This window comes from Triturus cristatus, chromosome 2_2 (genome assembly GCF_964204655.1).
Source record: "Triturus cristatus chromosome 2_2, aTriCri1.1, whole genome shotgun sequence".
Lineage (NCBI taxonomy): Eukaryota > Metazoa > Chordata > Amphibia > Caudata > Salamandridae > Triturus > Triturus cristatus.
The window spans coordinates 602,708,736-602,731,735 of NC_140582.1; the positions used below are offsets into that span (position 1 = coordinate 602,708,736).

The following is a 23,000-nucleotide window of genomic DNA, read 5'->3' on the forward strand; positions in this document are numbered from 1 at the left end:
CTGGCGGAGTGTGCTCCGTAGACAGATATATAAATGCCAACTTCTTGCATTCTCCATCTCACCCAACGGGCAGTTGTTGCCGATATTGGCTTTTAAAGCTTCTTGAGGGAAATAAGTAGTTGTGTCACTCCAGGCGGTCTATATTCCTCAGTCATAGATCCGTTTGCCCTAATGCAGCACACCACGCGCAATTTTGGATGACCTGGAAAGGTCGGGAAATGAACCACCATCTTGAAAGTCACCTTCTCTGGAGTGAACATACGTGCTGTGACTTCTAGGGCACGGACATCCGAAACCCATTTACACAAGATGAGGCATGACAGAACCACCAACTTGCCTGTTAACTTCTTACGGGAAAGATGTGCATTATTCTGCCATGAATTCAGTAGTTGCAGTACCACATTAACATACCATAGTGAAAGTGCTTTGGTTATGGGGGAAAGGACGAGTGAATACCCTTTAGAAGTCTACAGACTAACGGTTGTTCCCCCACCGGAACATCATGTATTGGGACATGACCCACCGAAATTGCTTATCTGCTCGCATTAATTGTGCAGTAAGCCGTCTCTTTGACCACCAATTCAGACAAGAGGTTCACTACTTGTACTATATCTGCCCCCATGTGATCCAACCCATAGCAAACACCACTGGGACCATCTCTCCATGCGGAACTGTAGTATGCCCAGCCTCTTCTGATAAGGGAGGAAGCCCTTGACAAAAGGCTTGAGACCTCCCAACGTCCTCAGTAATCCTCCAACCTATGAGCTGGAGAGTCCCTTCCTGAACCAGTTGGTTCTAGTTGCCCTGCAAGTCTGTCAGAAAATGAGGAGTCGGGAATTCAGATTGAAAAATCCACAAAATGTTCCAGAAGAACTGGATCCAAACTTGTGATTTCCAAAGGATGTCACCAAGATCACTTCTGCTTTCTGACACTGGATCAACGCCGTGAGTCTAGTTATCATGGAGAATGGGGGAAACGCAGCTCCTGGAAATGACTCCAGTTAGCAAGAAGGCGTTTGTCGCTTCCGTGAGGGAATCCAGGCAAAAACTAAAAAAACAAGGAAGCTGGTATTTGAGACAAGATGCAAAAAGGTCCACTTTACACGGACCCCACCGAACTATCAGACTCTGAAATAGAGAGGGTCCAGCTTCTAGGCACTGTAGTCCTGTAGGTGCCTGGACTGTCAATCCGTAGTCTGATTGAATTTACCTGGCAGATATTCCGCCGTGAATAACAGCTTGTGAACCAGACATTAGATCCAGAAGTCCCTGACCAAGTGCACCAGTAGCCTGGATCTTGTACCACAAAACGGTTGATATATCTCACCGCAAAAATGTTGTCTCATCTTCAACAAGATGGCACAGGAGACCGTGTTGGCTGCCAGGCTCTGAACCACAAAGGATCCGGTGAGGAGTTCCAGACAGTAGATGTGTAGAGACTCCTCTTGCTCTGACCGCATGTGGTAGTATCCCCACAAAAGTCGCCTCAACCTCTCCGACTGGCGCCTGATTCGATCACCAGGTCCGAGGTCAATCCAAAAATGGCCTTTCCGGTCCAGGCCTGCATATGCTCGAGCCATCAGCGAAGCTCCCCGCGCGCCTCTGAGGAACGGGAAATCACCTGCATGTACGTTAGTCCCCGGCCTAGGTGTTGGACCTTCAGGCGTTGTAAGGCACGGTAGTGTAATGGACCCAGAGAGATCGCTTGGATGGAAGACTATAAAGGCTCACAATCCGGTCCAAATGCCGAAAGGAAAATGTCTCTTTCCAAGGTTCGGTGCAACTCCCTGTGAATCAAAAGCATCTTCTTTTGGGGTAACCTGAGGCACTGGCGTACCGTGTTGACCTCGAACCCCAGAAAGGTCCTCTATTGTGCTGGCACAAAATCTGACTTTTGGTGATTTAATATAAAACCCAAGTCTTGCAGCGGGGGGTTGAGTCATCCAGAGTTTCAAGAGTAAAGTCGATTTCTCCTGGTGCATCAGAAGGATGTCATCCAGGTGCACTATGAGTTACACACCCCATGCCTGAAGTCATTCCTGTACCGGCCTCAGCACCAAGACGCTGAGGACAGACCGAATGTCAGGCAAGTAAATTCGTAGTTCTTGTCCGTCCACTGGAATTGTAGGAACCTCCTGTGGGGAGGAAGTACCCGGGATGGTAAGGTAGGCCTCCTTTAGGTCGAACAGTACCAGCCAGTTCTTTGTCAACAAGACGTCTCTTAGGAGTTGAATGCCCTCCATTTTTTAAATGGTGGTATACCACCCATTGATTGAAATCCTTCAAGTATATTACTGGTCTGAACATCCTTGTCCTTTTTCTCGAAATTAAATAAAGGTTTTGTAAAGGGCGTGTCTGCCGAGGCACCTTAGCGCTGGAGCTGTCCTATCCTGGTCAGAGGAGGTGGGCTGGTGTTAAGAATTGGCCACGAACAACCACATTTTCAGCACCTTTCTGAACAATTGTCTGTTGGTTCAGCATCTCAAGGTAAAAGGCAGAGTATTCCAAAGTTTAGGGCCCAGATGGAAGAAGCTTCTTCCACCCCATTTCACAGTCTTCACCTTAGGGATGACCAACAAAGAGACTGCGTTGTAAAATGTACCATCTAATTCAATTGTTGAAATACGCAGGTCCTGCCCCGTAAAAGGTCTTGTGAACAATGCACAAGGACTTAAATTGTACCCTCGCCTGGACCGGCAACCAGTGCAGCTCTCGGATCCCTTTGGACGCTAAACTAAACCTGGGTATTTTAAGTAACAGAGTGCTGCTGCGTTTTGAATTGATTGAAGCTTACGTCCCTTTATGTGCACCTAAATAAAGGGCATTACAGTAGTCAACCCTTAAACACTAGGGTCCCAATTACGGTTTCTCTAAGGTCCATCGGGATATGCGGTAAGATTTTTCTTAGTCTTCAGGGTGTAATAACAAGAAGATGTAATAGAATTGACCTGGTCAGATAAGGATAATTTGTCGTTAAGGACACCTAGACTTTTTACCTTCCTTACAGGGGATGGGCAGGATCCTGCCCCTTTAGACCACCAGGTTGTATTCCAGAGGGCAGTGTTTTTTCCAAAAAGTAGCGCCTCTGTTTTATTGGTGTTTAAATTTAAACAGTTGTCACACATCCAACTGATTATGTGGACCATACAGTTGTTAAATATTTTTTGCCATGTCGCAAGGGTTTGATGATAGAGACACCACTATTTGTGTGTCGTCCGCATAACAGATAGCATTGAAACCGTGGGAGCGGATGAGTTGGGTGAGAGGGGCAACATAGACATTGAACAGGGTTGGGGATAACAAAGATCCCTGGGACACTCCATGGTAGGGCATAAGGATGTGATTTGTGGCTTCCATTGCAACAGTTTGTTCTCTGTTTGTTAAAAATGATCTTAGTATCTTGGAGGCTGCACCTGTCCTCCCCATTTCAGATAGGCGCCGAATGAGTACTTGATGGTTTACCGTGTTGAATGCGGCTGAGAGGTCTAGCAGGATAAGTATTGCCTTTCCTCCTCCATCTAGCTGGATGTGGATCTCCTCGATGGCTGCAATGAGGGCTGACTCCGTGCTGTGTATAGATCGAAATCCATGTTGGTCACGGTCCATTTTGTCATTTGACTCCCAAGAAGTCCAAGTGGCCTGCTATGGTACTAGGTAACATGTGGAGAACGGTAGCCGAACAGGGGTCCAATGGGGAGACAGACTTGATAGTCTGGATAAGTTTCTCCACTCGCTCGGTCGTGAGGTGGTTGAAATTATCAAGATGAGCTTGCATAGTCACTTTACTATTCTCTAGGCCATCAATTACATCTGGGCTGTCTACAGCTTGATGGCTAGAGAACTCGTCGAAGGCACTTTTTACTTTGCTGAAAAAGAAGTCTGCTAATTTATTGCAAAAATCTGCGTTGGGAGTGTGCTGTTTGCTCTCGTCTAGTTTGGATAAGGTCGTGACTGCTCTGAAAAGCTTGCTGGTCGAATTTTTTGCCGAATTAATTTTCTCAGTGAAAAAGCGTGATTTTGCCGATATAATAGCCTCTGTGTAGTTTTCAAGACATTTTCTATAGAGATCTTTTTCCTTTGCAGAGTCATCTTTCCTCCAGGTTCCCTCTTGAAACCTACACTTTTTTTTTTTTAGTTCCTTCAGTTCCGACGTATACCAAGTTGCTGACAGTGGCTTCCTGTAGTTAGGTTTCTATTTTTCGGGCACAAGCTTGGTCAAAATAGCGAGCTGCAGAGTTAGGGTCAGTACTTTAAAAGGTTGTGAATAAACATGGGGCCTGGTCAAAGTCCAGAGTGTTTATCTTATGCCATGGGAGACATGTAGTTGAGTTATTGGTATTGTGCATTTTAGAAATCTCTTCTGGGATAGTTAGCTAAAAAAATACAGCACTGTTGTCTGTCCAGGCCGCAGGCAAGGCTTTGCGGAAGGAGATCAATGCATGGTTGGTGAAGACACCATCAAGAGTATGGTTGCCTATGTGTGTTGGCTCAGTAACGACTTGGTTTAAATCAAAACTCTTTAGACCATCAGTTAAATTAATGGTGTCTCTACATTTCGTGGATTCCAAATGGAAATTAAAGTCCCCCAACAGTGTAAAATTGGAGAATTCCATGCATGATTCCAGAAAGGTCTGCATGGAGGAGACTAATCTATTCCTGGGGCCAGGTGGCCGTTATGAGTTCCGTAAAACGCTTTCTTGTTATTGATTGTAAAGGAAAACCTAATGGCTTCCTCCTCCAGTTGGGGGATGCCTACCAGTGATACCTTAATATTATTACGGTGGGCGATAGCAACTCCCCCTCCCCGTTGCACATCGCTGTCTATTCTAAAAAGCTCATAGCCTTCTGGCATTGCCACCTTGAGGTCTGGATCAGAAGAACTGTTGGTCAAGGTCTCTGTTAGGAAAAGTATATCAGGGTTATGCTGGTCTATAAAGTTAGCTAGTTCATACTTGTGCTTGGGAAGTGACCTGACATTTAGTAACGTACGTGCAAGGATAGTGTCCCGTTGTTCATGATTATGAATGGGCAAATTATTTTAAAGCCTAGCATGGTTTGCGGAACCATCATCATTCTTAATACAAGTTGCAAAATTACAAGTAGGACAAGACCCGGTAAAGGTGTTAGTCGGAGCATTCGTAGGTATACATTTTGTTTGCTTACTGCCAATTCCTATGTCCAATAGCGCTTTCCTTGAATAAGGCTCTGTAAAATTTTGGGCAGGGGTTCTGGGTCACTGCGCATTCCGGCCGCGGACGGGCGCAGACGGCGGCCTGTCCGCTGCGCTCATTTAAACGTATTGGGCAAAAAACAACTAGCATGCTAACAAAGATGGCGGCCCGCTCTGACTTAAGGGGACCAACCGTCGTGCTAATGACTTTGCGTGGGCTAGCTACGGATCAGCAGAAAGTAGAGGAGAGGCTAAAAACATACAATAATACAAATTCAGTGACCGTTTAAAATAAGTGTTTCCCCTGAGTGCTATAACCCAGTTCTGATTCAGGAGATGCCAGCGCTGCGCGGTCGCGTCATCGTGGTTAATTAGACGTATCTGGCAAAAAAACAACTAGCCCGCTAACAAAAGATACACAATTGATGGACGGAATGCAGAACAAATCAAAACATTCACCCCCATTCAAGAGATCTGGGTCAACTCCATCATTCTTTTGCTCACGATGCCAAACCAGTTTAGACTGCATTCCGTCCATCAATTGTGTGTCTTTTGCTTTCTCTCCCTAAGAACGCCAGGTATGCTCAGACTTGGGTCCTGGGCTCACTGTGCCACTGGAATCAAGCTATCCTGGCTGAAGAGGGGTGAAACCCCGAAACCGGTCCTAGGATGCTTGTTTCCGGTGCAGGGAGGACCTGGTTTGAAAGTTCTGCCTGGACTGTTCCCATGAGACACAGGGTCAAGACTGATTTGCATATAGCCAGGTCTAAACTGGGGTGACATGGTGAGCAAAAGAATGATGGATTTGACCCAGGTCTCTTGACTGGAGGTGAATGTTTTGATTTGTTCTGCATTCCGTCCATCAATTGTGTGTCTTTCGCTAACAAAAGATGGCATCCCTGCTCTTTCTTGCCGGGACCGACCGTCGTGCTAATGACTTTGCGTGGTCTAACTACAGATTAGCAGAACCCAGAGGTGAAACTAAAAATATTCAGTAATACAAATTCAGTGACCGTTTTAAAAAAAGTGTTTCCCTCGAGAGCTATAACCCAGCTCTGATTTAGGAGATGGCAGGAAAATATTGCTCCGGAACCCTGGGGTGGAAAACCAACTCTATGATGGCCCCCTTTGTAGTAGGCCTTGCACTTCTCTGTTTACTACCTGTGTCCTTTCTCGAGAAAAGGACGGGGTACGGAATGTTGGCAGGGTATCCCGTGGAATTCTATATGAAACCCCTTCATGGTTGGAAGCACCCATGTGTCCCCTTTAATGGACGCCCACTTGTGGCTGTACCATTTAGAGGTCAGAATATTAAGAAGAAACTAAGACAAGCTTAGCAAGGAACTGAGAAAAAAGTTTCAATTGAGACCAGTTGTAATTGTATGAACCAATGCTTTAGGCTACTCACGGCCTCCTATATACACTGGCCTGTTTTGAAAATGCTATGCGGGCGAACTGCTAACCTGGAGCAAGGTTAACTAGGAGAGGGGTACCCCGCTGCCTCCAGCGTGCTCACAAATGTGTGTCAGTTTCTCATAGTGGAAAGGGAAACTGTCAGACGAGCCTATGCTACACACACTCCACTGACTTGGGATTAAAGTTTACATTAGTGTTACTGTATTGTGGATTGCACGAGGATCTTGAAAATTAGACCTTGAAGTTATACCACCAGGCATACATTGCACTCTGTTATAACCAGTGTTTATTCTTGCCTGGTGAGTTTTAAGAGACCAAGGAGAAGGTGGTGAGCCTTTACTGTTGTGGTTACCTACTTGTGCCAGTCTTGCTTCTCCGCTTTGTTTTACTTATTATTTCTCCTTTTGAAAGCAGTTAAAAAGCTGGCCATTTCTCTTGTGTAGAAAACCAAAACATGATGGCTGGATTGCTTGAATTAATTTTAGCCATTGTTAATTACTCTGGGCCTTAATCCAATTCATTACCTCATACAGGTACCAACCCATATGTAAGTCAGCAGCTTGGTTTATGTTTTTCTTGACCTTGTGCTTGTTCACTTTTTTCTTCTTAAATATATTCCATTGTAATACTTGAAATCTGATTCCAACATTCTTATAAGCATCCCTGCTAGATGCATTGATTTGATAGCAAGCCAAACCTGATGATTATATTTTAGGTTTAGCCTACTTTTATTTCTCTTATGATCCATGCCCTCTGTTTTTCAAATGTATCATGGCAAATGCTCATGAACTATGTGTAATTTAACAATGGGTCCTTCTGTGTTGTACTGCCTAGCCCATCCTCTAAAAATCCTCACTTCCTGATTTAATTTCATACAGCTCCTCATGTCAGTGTTTCTCTGTTCACATAGTTGTGCGCCCTAGCAAGCGGCAGGGCACTGTTGGGATTTTATGTCAAGATTAAGAAAATCTCTGACAGCGTCCAGCTCCCTGATAGGGTGCAGACTCCCAGTACTATACCTTCTCTAGGAGCGGAATGCAGTTTGGAATTTTTCTTAGGCTAAGAAAAAAGTGCTAGTAGCTTGTAGCTCTTTCCCAATCACTCCATTAATCAGGCTTTCTAAAGCGCAACTACTCACCCGCAAGGGTTTCAAGGGTCTATTTCCATGGTTCAGAAGCACATTTCTGTCCCCCAGCAAGGAGCTATGTGGTGGTGCTTGCATTTGTGCTTGCATTTTCTTTTTCTAAAGTTTATTTGGCTATCTTCTCAGGCACATAGCATCTATGGGCCAGAGAACAGAAATCAATGCTGTTGCCAGTGTTGCAGTGATTCCGGCCTCATTACAATCAACAGAAGAGTTTTTGATTGGAAGTAAAGAGGTGCTGGAAATCTTAAGCCTTAACCGAGATGTCTGGCTCAGAACTGCATGTATCATAAAGGGGAATGATCAAGTTGAGGACAGTGGGGGCTGGTATCCATTAATAGTTTATCATCAAAAAGTCCCCCCAAGCCCATCAATCTAATCTTTCCTTACTGGAAGAAACCAACATATTGTTTCTCCAAACATCAATGACTTGACTTGTTCTTACTTAAGAAATTCTTCAATGGTGTACACTAAGATATATTGCACCAAAAGGATTGATCTTAAATTAAAGGGAATGGACAGGGAGTCCTGTTTCTCAATGCATTGCTTTTTTTAACCACTTATTAACTGACCAGACATTGTACATGTAATTTACACACATTTGGAAAAGTATACGTTTGTGACCACATTAATTAAGAACAAAACCTATACAGACCAAAAACTATACATCATATTTGTCATGGAACATATAAAAAGGATTGATAATGGAACATCTAAGGAGAAACGTACAAAAGTACAAGTCTAGTGTCATACACTGTTGGATTACTAGGGCAAATCTCAATTTAAACCCTCTTGTTTGCAGTCCAAAATGGTACTGCTCGGCTCTATTTTTAGGGGTGATCAGAGAATAGGTTACTGTACAGATGAGATCATGAATTTCATCACCGGTAATACACAACTTAATGCGCAGATAGTACACTTAATGATAGCTCTTGGCCACTTTCATAAGTACTCCGACACGTTTCAACCTTCGCGGTGGGCCTGTGGTGTGTTTCAAAGACGGTTTTCTTCAGGGATGTAAACTTTATGGACACTGTGAATATTAAATCAGACAGTTAATTTCTGTGAGTTGTCCTTGTGTTTCCTAGATAATTGATATATGGAAAGAATTTCCAGATATCAGTGAACTTTATACGGAGATATACTGTTTAGGCAGCTAGTTACTGCTGTTTTTCTCAAGGAGTGTAATGACTTTCTTTGTGGATGGGTTTCAGCGTATGGCCCTACTACATTGGAGTAAACATGAAACGAAGTTGTGTATTATTAATAGAAGTGTTTCATAAGAAGACTGAAATACATTGTACTCCGTATCACTTTTTCATTAAAAGAAATTGAGAGGAGGGGTAATCCTACCTTGGATCAGGTTTTTTTGTTGAAACGTCCAATAGTTTTTTTTGGGAGGGGATCAAAAAGAAAGTTTTCACCTTTCCTGTATTGTAACTTCAGGTTGGGAAGTGTTATAGTGGTCAAGATTTTACTAATCTTCTATCTTTTGTTGTTTTATAAGTGCAATCTCATGCTACGGGCATTCCTTTGTCGGGGAGTATATGGCAAAAAGGTACCTGCTGGTGTCTCATTTAATTTTAATTAAGGGCAAGTGTGTCTTTGTAGTGTGCAGTTCGGTGAGGAAGTGGCAGGGAACATGGAGTGCTTTTACCTCTGTCGGAAGTGGTCCACGTGTGGGTCCTAAAGTGCCCGTAATTTAAAACATTAACATTTGGTTGTGGTCCTGCCCGGCTACTTAATGTGCCGCATGTGCTCAGTAACAGCATGCATCTTGGAGCCTCATTTGGTATCTTCCACTGTACATTACCTTAACTACGGACGACGGGCTGATCTCTCGGGAGTCTGTTTCATCCTAAATAGCGTGTCGGTCCGGCCGCAGTAAAAAATGGGAGTAGATGGGCAGGGCCCTGCTTAAACTTAGATTGCCTGACCCATGAACTTCCTGTTGTCTCGCCTGATGCCTGCACATCCTGCTGACAAGAAGACGCCTGTGTTTATTTTTTAATTCGTCTAACATTATTTAAAAGTCATAATGTTGCAGCGTGGTACCAGTTTTGCTACTTTTTATCGTCTTGTATCTTACGCCCCATGGACCCGAATAGATTTGGAATTTGGCAACACTCCCCAAGCCATTTTACACTTAAATCTCTTTACATATACATTTGACAAAATTTACAATGGTAATCATTATAATTCAAGAACATTTTGTACATATGTAACGGAAATTAAAAACCTATTTCAACCTGAATTGTCTTGAAATGAGCATCGCCATATTGGTGCATATTTCTCAAACTCCTGGGATCTTATCTAATTTATACTGGCATGTTGTGGTGTGTGACTCAAACACTGCCAGTTTACACTTGTATGGAACTGCAAGCACCATCTAACAAAGCTCACATTCAAGGTTCTGCTGAAGGAATGCAGAAAAGATATGACAGTCTTGGAGGAAGATTTTGCAAACCCTTGGCCAACATGCATCACTCACTACAAAAAATAAGAAACCAGGATTGACCACCTTGAGAATGATGTTGGTAAACACACTCATTAATGTGACCAAATGTTAGCCAGGTGGGATACTTTGGAAATTCATCAACGCCATGGGTTCAATAAAGACCCACCAGCCTCTGAGCTGGAGACACATGTTAAAAGTTTCATGCAACAAGAAAACAATCTTTGATCGCACTCCAGGTGTTCTCCACCTTAGAACCAAAAAAAGCTATCTCCAGTTTTCCTTACCAGTATAAATTTCTTTAAGGTGAAAGAGGACATTTTAGCAGCATCTCCGACACAAGAACCTATACATTTCAAAGATGATTTAATAATCCTGTTCCAAGGTGTCTCAGCTGTTACAATGGTGTAGTGTAGAGAATTTAAGGGTTTTACTACTGAATATCGACACCAACAAAAGCATCGCACATGAATATCGAGGGATAAAATATCGAGAGGTAAGTACATCTAGGCAAATATGGATTTATGATTCCTAACTCCATAGCTTGAAGATATATGTATTGCGTAGGTGTATATATATGTTGAGTTAGGTATTGAATATCTAGACTTACCTGTTGATGTTTTATTTTCTAGATTCTGTTCTAATCATTGTGTTAAATCGATATTGTGGTTTTGCTATTCAGGAGGCATACCAATTCAAAGACATACTGGCCCACCTATGTCACGAGATGACCCTCCTACAGATGGGGTTACCCATTTTGACTGGCATTCACTTAAAACATAAAGTTATCTGTTAGGCTCCCTACAAAGGCAAAAGAGTTTTTCACTTTAAAGTAGTTGAAATCCGCCCAGAATCACCGGACACACTACCTAGGGCCGAGATGCACGAGAATGATGCAACCAAAGCATAAGCTGGGAAAAGTGTAGCACAACTGTACGAAGCTGGTGTGAGAGACTTCAAGTTGGCACTTCAGACGAGTGCTGGGAACAGTATGTTACATTGAATTCAGCTTTTTGCTGACAGCCTTGTAAAACACGTAGAACACAACATTATTACATTTGAGTCTGTTTTCATATATTATGCTGTCAGCTTGAGATTTCCCTGTAAAAGTGAAAAGCTCTGCATTCAGACTTGCGTTCTCTATTAGAGCTAGGATATCTCCATAGTGGCTGCATAGGGCGGGGGACCAAGGGACCGTGATCCAAGTAGCTGTGTGAAAATGTAGGCCACATTCAAGAAACCTGACTGACTCGATTATGTGTAGGACATGTGTTTGCACTAGTACAGTACACAGGCACACAACAGGTCAACATTTTAAATTATAAAGGGGCATTTTGCAGAGCTCCTCTTTCCTATGCAGTGAAAATTATTAGGGAGTATGGCCACTGTGTTCTGTTCAGACGTGCAACCACTTTTAAAAGTTGAATCCATGGTGGGAGGAACGTTTCTTATTATCTGTGCCAGGATCAGCAATCAGCATATTACTAATGAAAGCTTTATTGTTCCTGTGTATGCACAGTCTGAAAATTTCCATTGCTTGATGAGAATATGTCTGCCATGTTCATCGATAAATGGTTAAATGTTCTGTAGATGAGGTTGGCTTATGATGCCCCCTCATTTGCTTTCACAGTTCTGGTGGAGAAGCATGGGCACCCCATTGATATTTGTCATCGAATCGGAGAATCTGTGGCCGCCAAGTTGCGGTGATACCAGCAGGCATGCCAAATGGTGGGATATTCCCCTATAATTCCTACCCCTGCCTGTAAGAGAAACAGACATTTTAAGGGTTCCTTGCCCGATTGCAATAAAATGAGTGAAGATTGAATACCAAAAGGAGTATTTGTTCTACAAAAAGAAAATATTGATGAGAAAATGTTGCGAAAGATGCTGGGCTGTCCTCCCTTGTAGTTGGAGGATAATTAAGATTGGCTTGTGGAAGATTTGTTGAATGTTCACCCTTCAGCCCCGTATGCGCCAAGAAAGCAACCTGAAAAGTTTCCTGAGGAGAAGGGAAAACGTTGGATGTTACATCAAACATCAAGCATGAGTGAAGGCATGAGAAGGTTTGAATGGAGGTGAACTGATCAAACTGATAGGACAAATAAGTTGTTGAGCAAGGGCAGCATACCAATAAGCTATTAGAGTAGCAGGTGAAATGGGCGTGTTTTTTTTAATAGAAAATATTAATACATTTGTCACATAAATTGCATTTGAATAGAGTAGAATTGCATGAAGGTTTGTTCATATTGTGGTACTGGTTTCAGGATTTGATTATTAAGGTAAGTAAATGGAAGGATTGAAGAAATAGTTGAGTAAAGAACCACCTGAGGATCAGTTTGTAGCATCCGAGGGTGAAAATGATATCCAAGAGTTGCAAATGATCTTTTAAGAGGTTCTGGGACTAGATGGGCAGCTGGTGCATATTCATGTGTCTTGGACAGACATGATCTGTGGTCTTTCACTAAGGACTTTCTGAACCTGCGGTAAGCTCCTGAGAAGTTGTTCACTGCAGTAGAGAGAAGAGTGTAATTATCGAAATTGCGGGTAGATTTGGTTGCTTTGTTTTTCAGTGTGGTAGTTAAGGCTCAGTAGGCTGCTTGTAAGTTGTCAGTGACATGGCAGTATGGCGGAGTCTACATGAATAGCTCCAAAATATGAGCCTTCACTGATGGGTAAGTACAAGGAGGTAATAGGGAACTTGAAGAAAGATCTACAAGTACAATGTACATATGCTCTAAGATTATGCAGACCACACAAGCCAAAGATGAAAGTGTGCATGCTTAATATGAAATATTTTACAGGTGTGCAACCTCATAGTGGAATAGAAGATTCTACCCAGTTTGGGATGGGGGCTCAAGTGTCAGTTTTTCTATTTAAGCTATGTCTCAATATTAGTACCCAGGGACAAATATCCATGATGTGCTGCCAAGAAAATTGAGTAAATCTTTTCATGTGCTTGCTATTTTGGAGACCATATTGATTGGAAGCGAACAAAAGACAAATATAATATTGATGACAGTGCAAACTGTTTTTTTTTCCCCAACAAAGTCCTCCGCAGCCACTGGCCCTTACATACAGGGTAAAGTGAAGGGACACCTTGTGAATTTTCTAGTTGATACTGGGACCACTCGATCTATGGTGAGACCAACAGAAGTTCCCCAAATACCCCGCTCAGAAAGATTCCTAGCGTGTTCGATTGGGGTGGGCCCAGTTTAGCAGGCCACTAGGCGCGGAGTCTCATAATTAGCTAGACTTCTCAAAGTTTATCACTTCATGTTGGGTCAGTTTTAGCTTAAAGCACTTCTCTTTCATCTAGTTGTTTGAAGTTTGTCCTGGTGGTAACACTGTTGTCTGAGAGGGAAAAAATTAGCTGGGTGTCTTCAGGGTAGGACAGGATGTTAATTGTGTGGGATCTGATGATGCTAGCCACAGGAGTGATTTACATGTTGAAAAATGTGGGGCTGAGCGATGATCCATGTAGTACTCCTCAGATTAAGTCCTTGGGAAGTTTACCATTTGAGTGCTGGCCCTTGTACTCCTGGGTCCTTGTACTCCTGCTGTGTGTAGTCTGGCAATGAGTGTGTGGTTGAAGACTGTGTCGAAAGCTGCCGAGGTTGAGGAGAATGAGGACAGCAGCCTGCCCACGGTCTAGGATGGTGCGTATTTTGTCTATGGCAGTAATGAGGGCTGTTTCGGTGCTGTGTTTGTCTTTGAATCCTGATATTTGCGTCATCCAGGAGTATATTGCGTTCCTATGTACTCAGAGTTGTCTGTTGATGGTCGTCTCTATGACAGACTGGGAATGGAAGTAGCCTGATGGGTCAGTAGTTGTGTAGTACTTTAGGGTTGATTTAGGGTTTTTCTGATGAGGGTAGTGCCTACGGCATTTTCCAGCTAACTAGGAAGGTGGCTATCATGAGGAAGGTGTTGATAATGGAGGTGAGTGGTTCTTCCAGGTTGTAGAGCAGGGTTCTGTGCGTGTCTCTAACTGGACTGTTCTCATTATTGCTCAAAGGATAGAGAGTTTCCTTGCATGAGGGCAGTCAATACTTACTCACGTTCAAACTTTACTGAGTTACTGAAAGGAAAGTAGAAGTAGTCCCGGGAGAGGATTTCAATTGATCTGCTGAACGCGCCACCCCATACCCAAAGAGAAGTAAGGGTGTTTCTTGGGTTGGTAGGTTATATCAAATTGGCAGGGGATACCAATTTTATTTCTCATGACCCAGCCTTTACAACAATTGGCCTTTGAAGATGTGCCTGACACCTTGCCCTGGTCAGATGAGTGCCAGAAAGCTTTACTGGAATTAAAATGTACCCTGTTTTCCTCCCCAACATTGGGAATGCCTGATTATGATTTAAAAATATTTCCAATATTGCACAGAAAGGGGCAGGTGCTCAATATCTGTACTGACGCAACATCATGGAGATCAACAACAACCGGTTGTGAATTTGTCAGCTGTGCTTGATCCAGGGGGGCACAGGTCTTCTGGGATGTTTATGAGCCATTGTGGCTGCAATGGTGTCTGTTGAGCAGTCTTATATTGTGTTCGGACACCACTTGACATAGTCATGTGCATAGAGCACATACATTTACCCAGTATTTGACTCCTGCCTGGCTTATTCGATGTGAAGTAATATTGTTGGGCACCCATACTATATCTAGCAAATAATATGCTGTGTTCAGTGTTCCTATGCTATTGCCTTTGCCCTTCTGCGGGTGGAGGAAGAAAAATTTCACAATTGTATTCAAGTAACAGAGCTGTGTGCCGTGCCACAACCAAATATTAAAGATAAACCTTTGGAAATGTGTGATCATATGTTATTCGTAGATTGCTCCTGTTTGAGGGACCATGCTGGAATTTTAGGAGACGTATATGCTGTTTGTTCAAATTACATTTTTTTGAAGCTTCTTCTTTTGCAAATAAACGATCTGCAGAGTTACCAGAACTGATAGCATTCATGAGAGCCTGATACCGGTCAAAAATGTTAATGTAACAGGCCTCGAAAAATCAACTCGCCCACTTGCTATGGTGGGTCAGCTTTTATCACTTATCTATTTTTAGGGCCTGTTCTAATGAGAGACCTCAGGCTGGCAAAGAACAGATTTCTGCTTATTCAGAAAGTGAGTGAGCAGTAAAGAGGTCTTCAAAACGTGTTTTTATCTTGTCATATATTCGTTGTGCCTTCAAAAAAACGGGATCCAATGTCAGCTTATGTCTTACAAATTGTTGCTTATTTTATCCTGGAGATTGGTGTACTTTCCTTTTTCTATTGTATATTAAGACCATAGGCAGCCTAACAATTCAAATATACTTATAAATATTATTACATAAGAAAGCCAAGCAATACGGATAAAATCGACCAATACATTTTATTATCAAAAATATAATTTAGAAAATCATGACGATGATGAAAAATCTATTGACCATGTCCTATTCTATTGGTAATCTAAATCATTATATCCCATTCATAATTTCTTAATATAGTCCAGGAACACATGTCAAAGGTCATGGAGATTATTTTCCTTCAGTATTAAACAAAAAATAAAACACAACACACAGGTGGCTTGGATCGTGGCTGGTCAAGAACCTGACCTGACCATCGTCCATTTTTCATAAGTCTGCAGATTGTATGCATTTATATTTTGTATAAACTGATTGCGTAATAACTCGAATTGTTTATATTTCCTAATGGTTGCCTTATAACAGTTTCATGTTTTATTTTATATATTGTATATGCATTAAATTTAATCCTGTTATTTCTTAGCCTGTATAAATACAATCTGCATTTTTAATGATTTTTAATTATGATGTTATGTAGGAATGCTTTTCCTTGAATAATGTGCTTTTATGGTGGTCTTACTTGCACCGAATAAAGCTGGATTTGAATTGAAATTGCATTTATTGCCAAGTAGGTCTTTATAGAAACATGTATCATGTTTGTGGAAAGAAGGTTTACTTTTTGTTTCCAGCTGAGCGGAGTGACTCTTGTTACTTGGCTCGGGTGTATGTAAGAAAGTGGTTTATTAGTTTGGGAGTAAGGGAGAATGAGGCCCACTACAAGTAATAAAGGCACTATCTTGTTAGGTCCAATGAATGGTTTCAGTAATTCTAACCACTATAGTAATCGAGCACACAGTAGGTTCAACATTTTAAATCGTGTCGGCTTTATTTTAACTTTGCAATGCTGGGTTTATCTTGACAATAAGTCTTATTCGTTTAGCTGTTCGAATATTGCTCTTTCATTAAGTTTTTTTTCTTTCTGTATCGTTTTAAATTATATTGAAATAATGTATATATTGTTGTCGCTAAGCTGACAACATTAACGTCTTTGAGCAGAGCAGTAAATGAATGAAGTTCTGTCTCCGGCTTCCCGACTTGATGTGCAGTATTATTTGGACAAACCATCCTTTTTAGAGGGGAATATCCCATTAGACTGAAAGCCGAGGAATAAACTTTACAAAATTACATCTCATGGCCTTGATATCTTGATTACTGTATTTCAGCCAAAAGTACCTCAAGGCAAAGGAAAGCAAGAGAAAAAAGTTATCCACCCGTACAGCAGGAAAGCGGCTCAGCTTGCCAGAGAAGAGCACAAACAGAATAGAAAAGAAAAGTAAGTTCCTTCTGGGCTTATAGAAAAAAATCCACCTCGTAACTACTTTTTCAGCACAGGTTGATGGGATGACAGATGTGCTCTCAGTGTTTTTGTGAATAACTTATTTGCTTGTAATTAGCAGCGAATTGACAAATAGGTGAGAGTTAAAATCATGATGTATGATAATGGATTAGAAGCTCTATACACTCTGCTGCTATTATATGTAATGTCTGCTGTGCTTGATCCTCTGTTAACTGCTGGGTCATTACATCTTCCAGGGTATACCGTGATTACTGCCAGTTTGATCCATTTGCAGCCAAATTAAATGTTTGAGTTAGAAATATACATTTGTTGTAATAGTTTAGGTTGTCATTTTTTCAACCCTGTGACCTGTTTATTTGTAGCACGAGAGGCACCTTAATAAATTATTTCCCAAACACACTTGCACACAAACTCATATTATGTAGTGGTTACATACTAATTTTGCCCTGTTTTTTTTGTTTTGTTTTTGCACACTTACCCCGTCCACATTATTAATCATTACTTAAAATGTGCAGAGATGCAGACGGCCATCTTCCTTTAATTACCGAATGTAGCCTTTGGCATGAACAGTGAGCCTTGGACTAAACCCTCAATTTCCCCAATACATTGTCTTGACACTGTAAGTTCAGCACATTTTCTGAAGGCAGTTTCTCGTTTATAACTAATGTAGCACCTGATAATTGACTTATGTCTGTGTTTTTGACTGCAGTGCCTTAAATCCAGTAAGTGCTTTGTTCTGTCTGTAAGAAATTGGTTTATTAGTTGCGAAGGATGAGAGTCCATCACAAGTAATCAGTCCATAATGGACTTTTTACTGGTAACGAAGTACCCCATTGTAGAACTTGACCTTTTCAGGATAGCGAAGCAGTGCAGCCCAAGGTCTACTCACAGGAGGAAGAATAAGTAAAGCATTTCTAACTATGAATTATCCATAACCTTTGTTTTTTTTCATTGTATGTCAATGGTTTTTTATTTTTATTAAAATGTTTCATCTATACCAAGAAGTTTGAGGCACGTTCAGCTAGAGGGACGGTGGCCTCGAATGCGTTCTGCCTCGAAGCTCGCTTGGATGATGTAATGCATGCAGCGGATTGGTCCTCAGACTCCATCTTTAAGAGTTTCTATTTTGAGCTGTGCTGGATGTGGCACATTTGGTGGTGAGCAAGCTTTAAACTAGCATAATCTTCGCCTCCGGTCCTGACATAGAATGAAATTTCCCATTCTTTAGTGAAAGTAAGTTTCAATTCTATTAAGGACACTGAGGCGAAGATTATCCCACCAGTCGTCACTTTGGACAGTTACCCTCCCTGTTGGCAGTAAGTAATGCTTTTATGTTCAATGTTATGAAATGTATAAGTAACGCTAGTATGCTTTTCTGTTCAAACACAAGGTTTGCAGGTTCATATGTTGATTATGGCAATTTGTGCTCTAATTCTATCAGACGTCTTGAAACTGACAGACTTGTTCGGAATGATCGGTTGTGGTTTTCCTCTCTTTCTAAGAAATGATGGATTGAAACAAGACGCATGATGACTCCAGTTGAGCGTGATTTGCGTGAATAAAGAGAGCCCTGAAATAGAAGGCTAACTATATTGTCACCAGTTGTGTGGCTGAGAAGATGGACTTGGCATGGTTACTTAAGGTTTCTGGAAACAGTAGATTTCTTTCCTTTTTGACTTTAGAAATTGGCTGCTGTTTTGAAATTTTGAAATAAAGCCAAGTGAGAGTAAGCATAATCCTCGCCTCCATGTCCTTTATAGAATTGAAACTTACCTTCACAACAGCTAGGCAGATTTTCATTCTATTCTTCTGTGGATACTTTTCCAATTTCCACTCCTGGCACTGGCATCGGTAACACTGTGTATCAATCCTATAGTGTCACCATCGTGATCTTGCCAAGCGTGGTGGGCTACTGGGTAGTTCTATGCCCTAATCATAATTGCTCGTATGTGCGGAAGTATTCAGTTTATTATACAGTTTTAGACCTTCCTTAAGGGATTAATCGTGCCTGTAACAGGATTAATCACTGCTTGAATATTCTCACCATTTAAACAGGCCCTGCATTTATATCATCCAGGATATAAGGGCAGCCACTGAGGCTTTTCCTGTACCAAGTCCCTTTTAACTTGACTATCACTAGTTGATCTACCCTCCTATAAGTTATAGGATGTTTAGATATCGCTTGGCCTATTACTGGGTCATTGCATTGTAAATGCCGAAGTTTCCTCCTACGTTTCCTTATTGTAATATGTTCTCCTTTGTATGTTATCAGCATTATTTCCTCTTCCCTTGCTCTAAATCTCTATTTCATGTCTTCTCTGACGTTCTCAAATGTCCTGTCACACCTGCTCTCCTTCTAGCACAAATCAATTCTTCATACGGGATGCTCTCTTTTAATGGAATTGGATGAAAACTTTTTGCGTATAACAAGCCATTTCCTGAGGTGGGTTTCCTATATAATGTTGTATTAATCCGTCCATCATTTATCCTTACTTTAACATCAAGGAACTCCACTTCGTTTCTACTCATATTAGCTGTGAATTTCAAATTGTGGGAACTGGTTTTAATGGCATTGACAAATTCCATAGCTGCACACTCCGTATCCTGCTGTATTACAAAGAGGTAATCTATGAACCTTAACCATAGTATAATATGTTGAGACCACTTTTCCATTTCTGGACTCTGGATCACGTACTCCTCTCTCCAGTCCATATACAAATTAGCATAGCTGGGGGCGAAACAGGTGCCTTTCGCCATTCATCATTTCTGCCTATAGAAATCACTGCTAAAAGTAATTATTTTTGCTTTAGGCAGAATTCCATCATTTTCAGTATCATTTGTGTGTTGGTGCAATTTTAGAGGGCGAGATCTCCAAAAATCTTTGGTTGCCCTCATTCCATGTTCATGTATTATGGTCATGTATAATGAACTCGTATATGTATTACGGTCATGTATAATGAACTCGTATCCATTGTTAGCAATAAGAATTCCTCACTCCACGATATATCAACAATTCTCTGAAGAAAATTCCCCAAGTCTTGTGGTCTCAAAATGTTGCCTATGTATTTGGATGTGTTTTCCAGTATATTCCCTTGTGATGAAATAATAGGCCTCCGTGGAGGATCAATTGGGTCCTTATGTATTTGGGAATCCTATAAAAAGGTTGGTAATTTATGGTGGTCTTTTTTCAAAAAGGTTACTCTTCAAAATTTAAGACACCTTCATACCACAATTTTAATTCACCTAGATACTGTTTCACAACTTGGAAATATTCCTTCTTTATTATTTCACAGCATTCTTCATTAAATAGCTTCTGCGCCTCCCTCAGATACATGTCCCTGGGCCATAGCGCTTCATTCCCCTCCTCCCCCCCCCCGCCCCCACCTTTATCGCAAGGTTTTATAATGCAATCCTTTCTATTCACAATGCAATACTTCTGATCACAGTATTATATTTTTGCTTTCTTTTTGTTGAATTATTCCTATGTATCTTTGTACAGTTTTTTCAAGTCCACAACAACACAATCTGATTCTCAGCTTAATTCTTCTCCAGTTTTCTCAGTCTCTCAGTCCTGTCCTTCGAGAATTTTCTTATTTTTTTATTATTATCTATTTCTTCATTGAAATAGTTTCACATGTCCAAAGTGTTGTATTTGACTAGGATTTCCACTGTGTTTGTTGATGACTTGGCATTGTTAGCTGCCCACCCTTTCAGCATTGAGATGACACGGAATTATTATTTTGGAGAGTTGTTGTAAATAAGTATGAATACTTTGAAAAAACTGCATTATACCAATTCACTGATTATGAATGTGACATTTTTCTACTAATAAGAGTAAATAATATGATTTGTTTTTTTACATTAATTTTCCGTTTTAGAACTGTTATATTTGTACTGTTCTGTTAATGCACTGTTGAGAATAAACATTTTGAATATCATTGTCAATTTTCTTTTTTGCTAAACATTAAAGTATAATTATCACAGTATCACCAGGGTAATGGTATATTTCGGTATGACAAAATGGTGCCTGTTTTACTGTGACCAAGGCTGCAGAATAGCTGAAACGCGCCCGGTTCCAGTAATTAAATAAAACAGCACTTAGCATTACCCCTGTTGGAGTGCCAGCCCTTTTATTGTATTGTGGGAAGCATTACGTAATACACTGGTCTTCAACCCTTTCTGCAATTAGAGCTTCTTATGTTTAATGAAAATTCTCTTGAGCAACTAAATGTTTTTTTGACCTCATATCACCATAGCGTCTGCAAGCCTCGGAACGTTTTACCCTTAATATCCGCCTCGCAGTCTGTTGCATTCACGTTAGGCCCCATCGCACTGACCCAGCCTGCTGGACCATCGTCTAGAGTGGTGCCTTGGTGTAATCATAGGACCTCTTGCTCTATCAGAAGTTCTCACTCGATTCCACTCTACTTGGTAATCTCAGCCCATACCTTGGTTGATCCTCCATACTTACATTCAATATCTAAACAACAAACCTAACTAACCGCTTTAAGCCAGACCCTAAAACCTGGGGAAGATGGATCAATCCAGTGTTTACTGATCTCCCTCCTGGCTAAGAGTATCAGATAGAACAAGAGGCCACTTTGCTCCCTGCTTAATAGACTACGTGAAGTCCTATCCACCCACAATAGGACTAATACGAACTTTAATGTTATAATATTCCCCATGATGTCCTTTAAGTTACTAATAGTATTAGAGGGATAGTAGTTAACACATCAGACAAGACTATATTAGTGGCCATAAAATGCAAAGATTACCTGCAGTGATCATTTCATTACATCAGGCAAATAAATGCTAGCAGAAATGTGTAATGTCTCTACATGGGTAATACATAACAACCATAGCTGCAGTGCCCTTAACACCAAGTTAATAATATTCGTGATGAGTCTCTCCAAACCTGTGTTCTTTTCATCACTCAAATGTCAGCTATAAATGTATCTTGGAAATGCATTACTCTTAAAGCATTAGTTCACAAGTTTAAAAATACACACATTTTCATCTAGAAAGATGCTTTTCAATTTTGGATTTAATTCAACCAAGCTAATAATTTAGTTGACTCTGTTGCAGTCAGGGGAGTTGCTTATAGCTACCAGTAGCTCACTAGTTACTAATGAAATGTGTATATTTAAATCGCCCGCTCATCATTGTTCACCGACACGCTTGGCCCCTTGCTAAGGCGGTCCGTGCACAAGTGTGAACTGGCCAGTGAGCAAGGAGCAAGGAGAGTTGGTTCTCCGAAAGGCATCGGGAGTAGACTCTGCAAATAAAATTTATCATTCGCATTGAGAAGGTCTGTGAACTTGTTTTTTGCGACAAATCGGATCATGAAGAAAAACAAAGATTAAAATTATGTTATACTTGGGTGAATATGTCAGTGACAACATTAGCGTTTTGAGCTCAGAAAGTCACCAGTTATTGTTAGTTTTGAAGTTCAGGGCAGAGAGGTAGGTACCCAAGTCCTGCAATGGCTGCCAGTCAATCTGAGTGATCGCTCCTTCGGTAGACTGACTTCTATGGGAGCGAACTGGCCCAAGTGGGGGAAAAAAGCTCTCTGGGACAATCAGAACGCTCTATTTTTAAAATTAGCTGTGAGTCCCTCAAACCCAATTGTCCAGATGTACAAATACTTTTAAAACTTAATATCACAAAAATTACTGAACAGATTTACACCAAATCGCAAAAAGCACGCTTTCCGAACCAAGATCTAAGTTCCTGCCAAATTTGGTGTCATTCCTTTCAGCAGTGTTTTTGGTAGCGCTGTCTAAAAAAGCTATGGTAAATGCATGGGGATTTTGCGTTTTGGTACCCCCTTTTTTCTCTGCCCCACTTGACGTATCACCCGAAACCTTCCATGCACAAACTTGCCAAGAAAGGGAAAGCTTTGTGAAGACTTGTCAACCTGCGCCAACATTTTATCCAAATCAGAAAAGGCATTTCCTATAGAAATGCTGACTTAACTATAACTACCCATTGGCGATTGCCGCTGCTTTTATGTGTGTGTGTGTGTGTGTATATATATATATGCCGCTGGTTTTATGTGGGTGTGGGTATATATATTATTCATGAAGTAAACTAGGTGGCTGGATTTTTCTTTGGGAAAGTTTTGTACAGATGGGTAAAAGTTGCATGGGGGGGCAGGTTTATGAATCCATCCA

At 41.3% G+C, this 23,000-nt stretch overlaps 1 protein-coding gene across 1 annotated transcript in view; it reads left to right on the forward strand.

The window, feature by feature from the left end:
- TMA16 (translation machinery associated 16 homolog) overlaps nucleotides 1–23,000 on the forward strand; it is a 248,383-nt gene that overhangs the window by 16,405 nt on the left and 208,978 nt on the right. Inside the window, exon 2 of the mRNA XM_085641779.1 lies at nucleotides 16,694–16,803. Within this exon, the coding sequence (XP_085497905.1) occupies nucleotides 16,694–16,803 (110 nt within the window). The remainder of the gene's footprint in view (nucleotides 1–16,693; nucleotides 16,804–23,000) is intronic.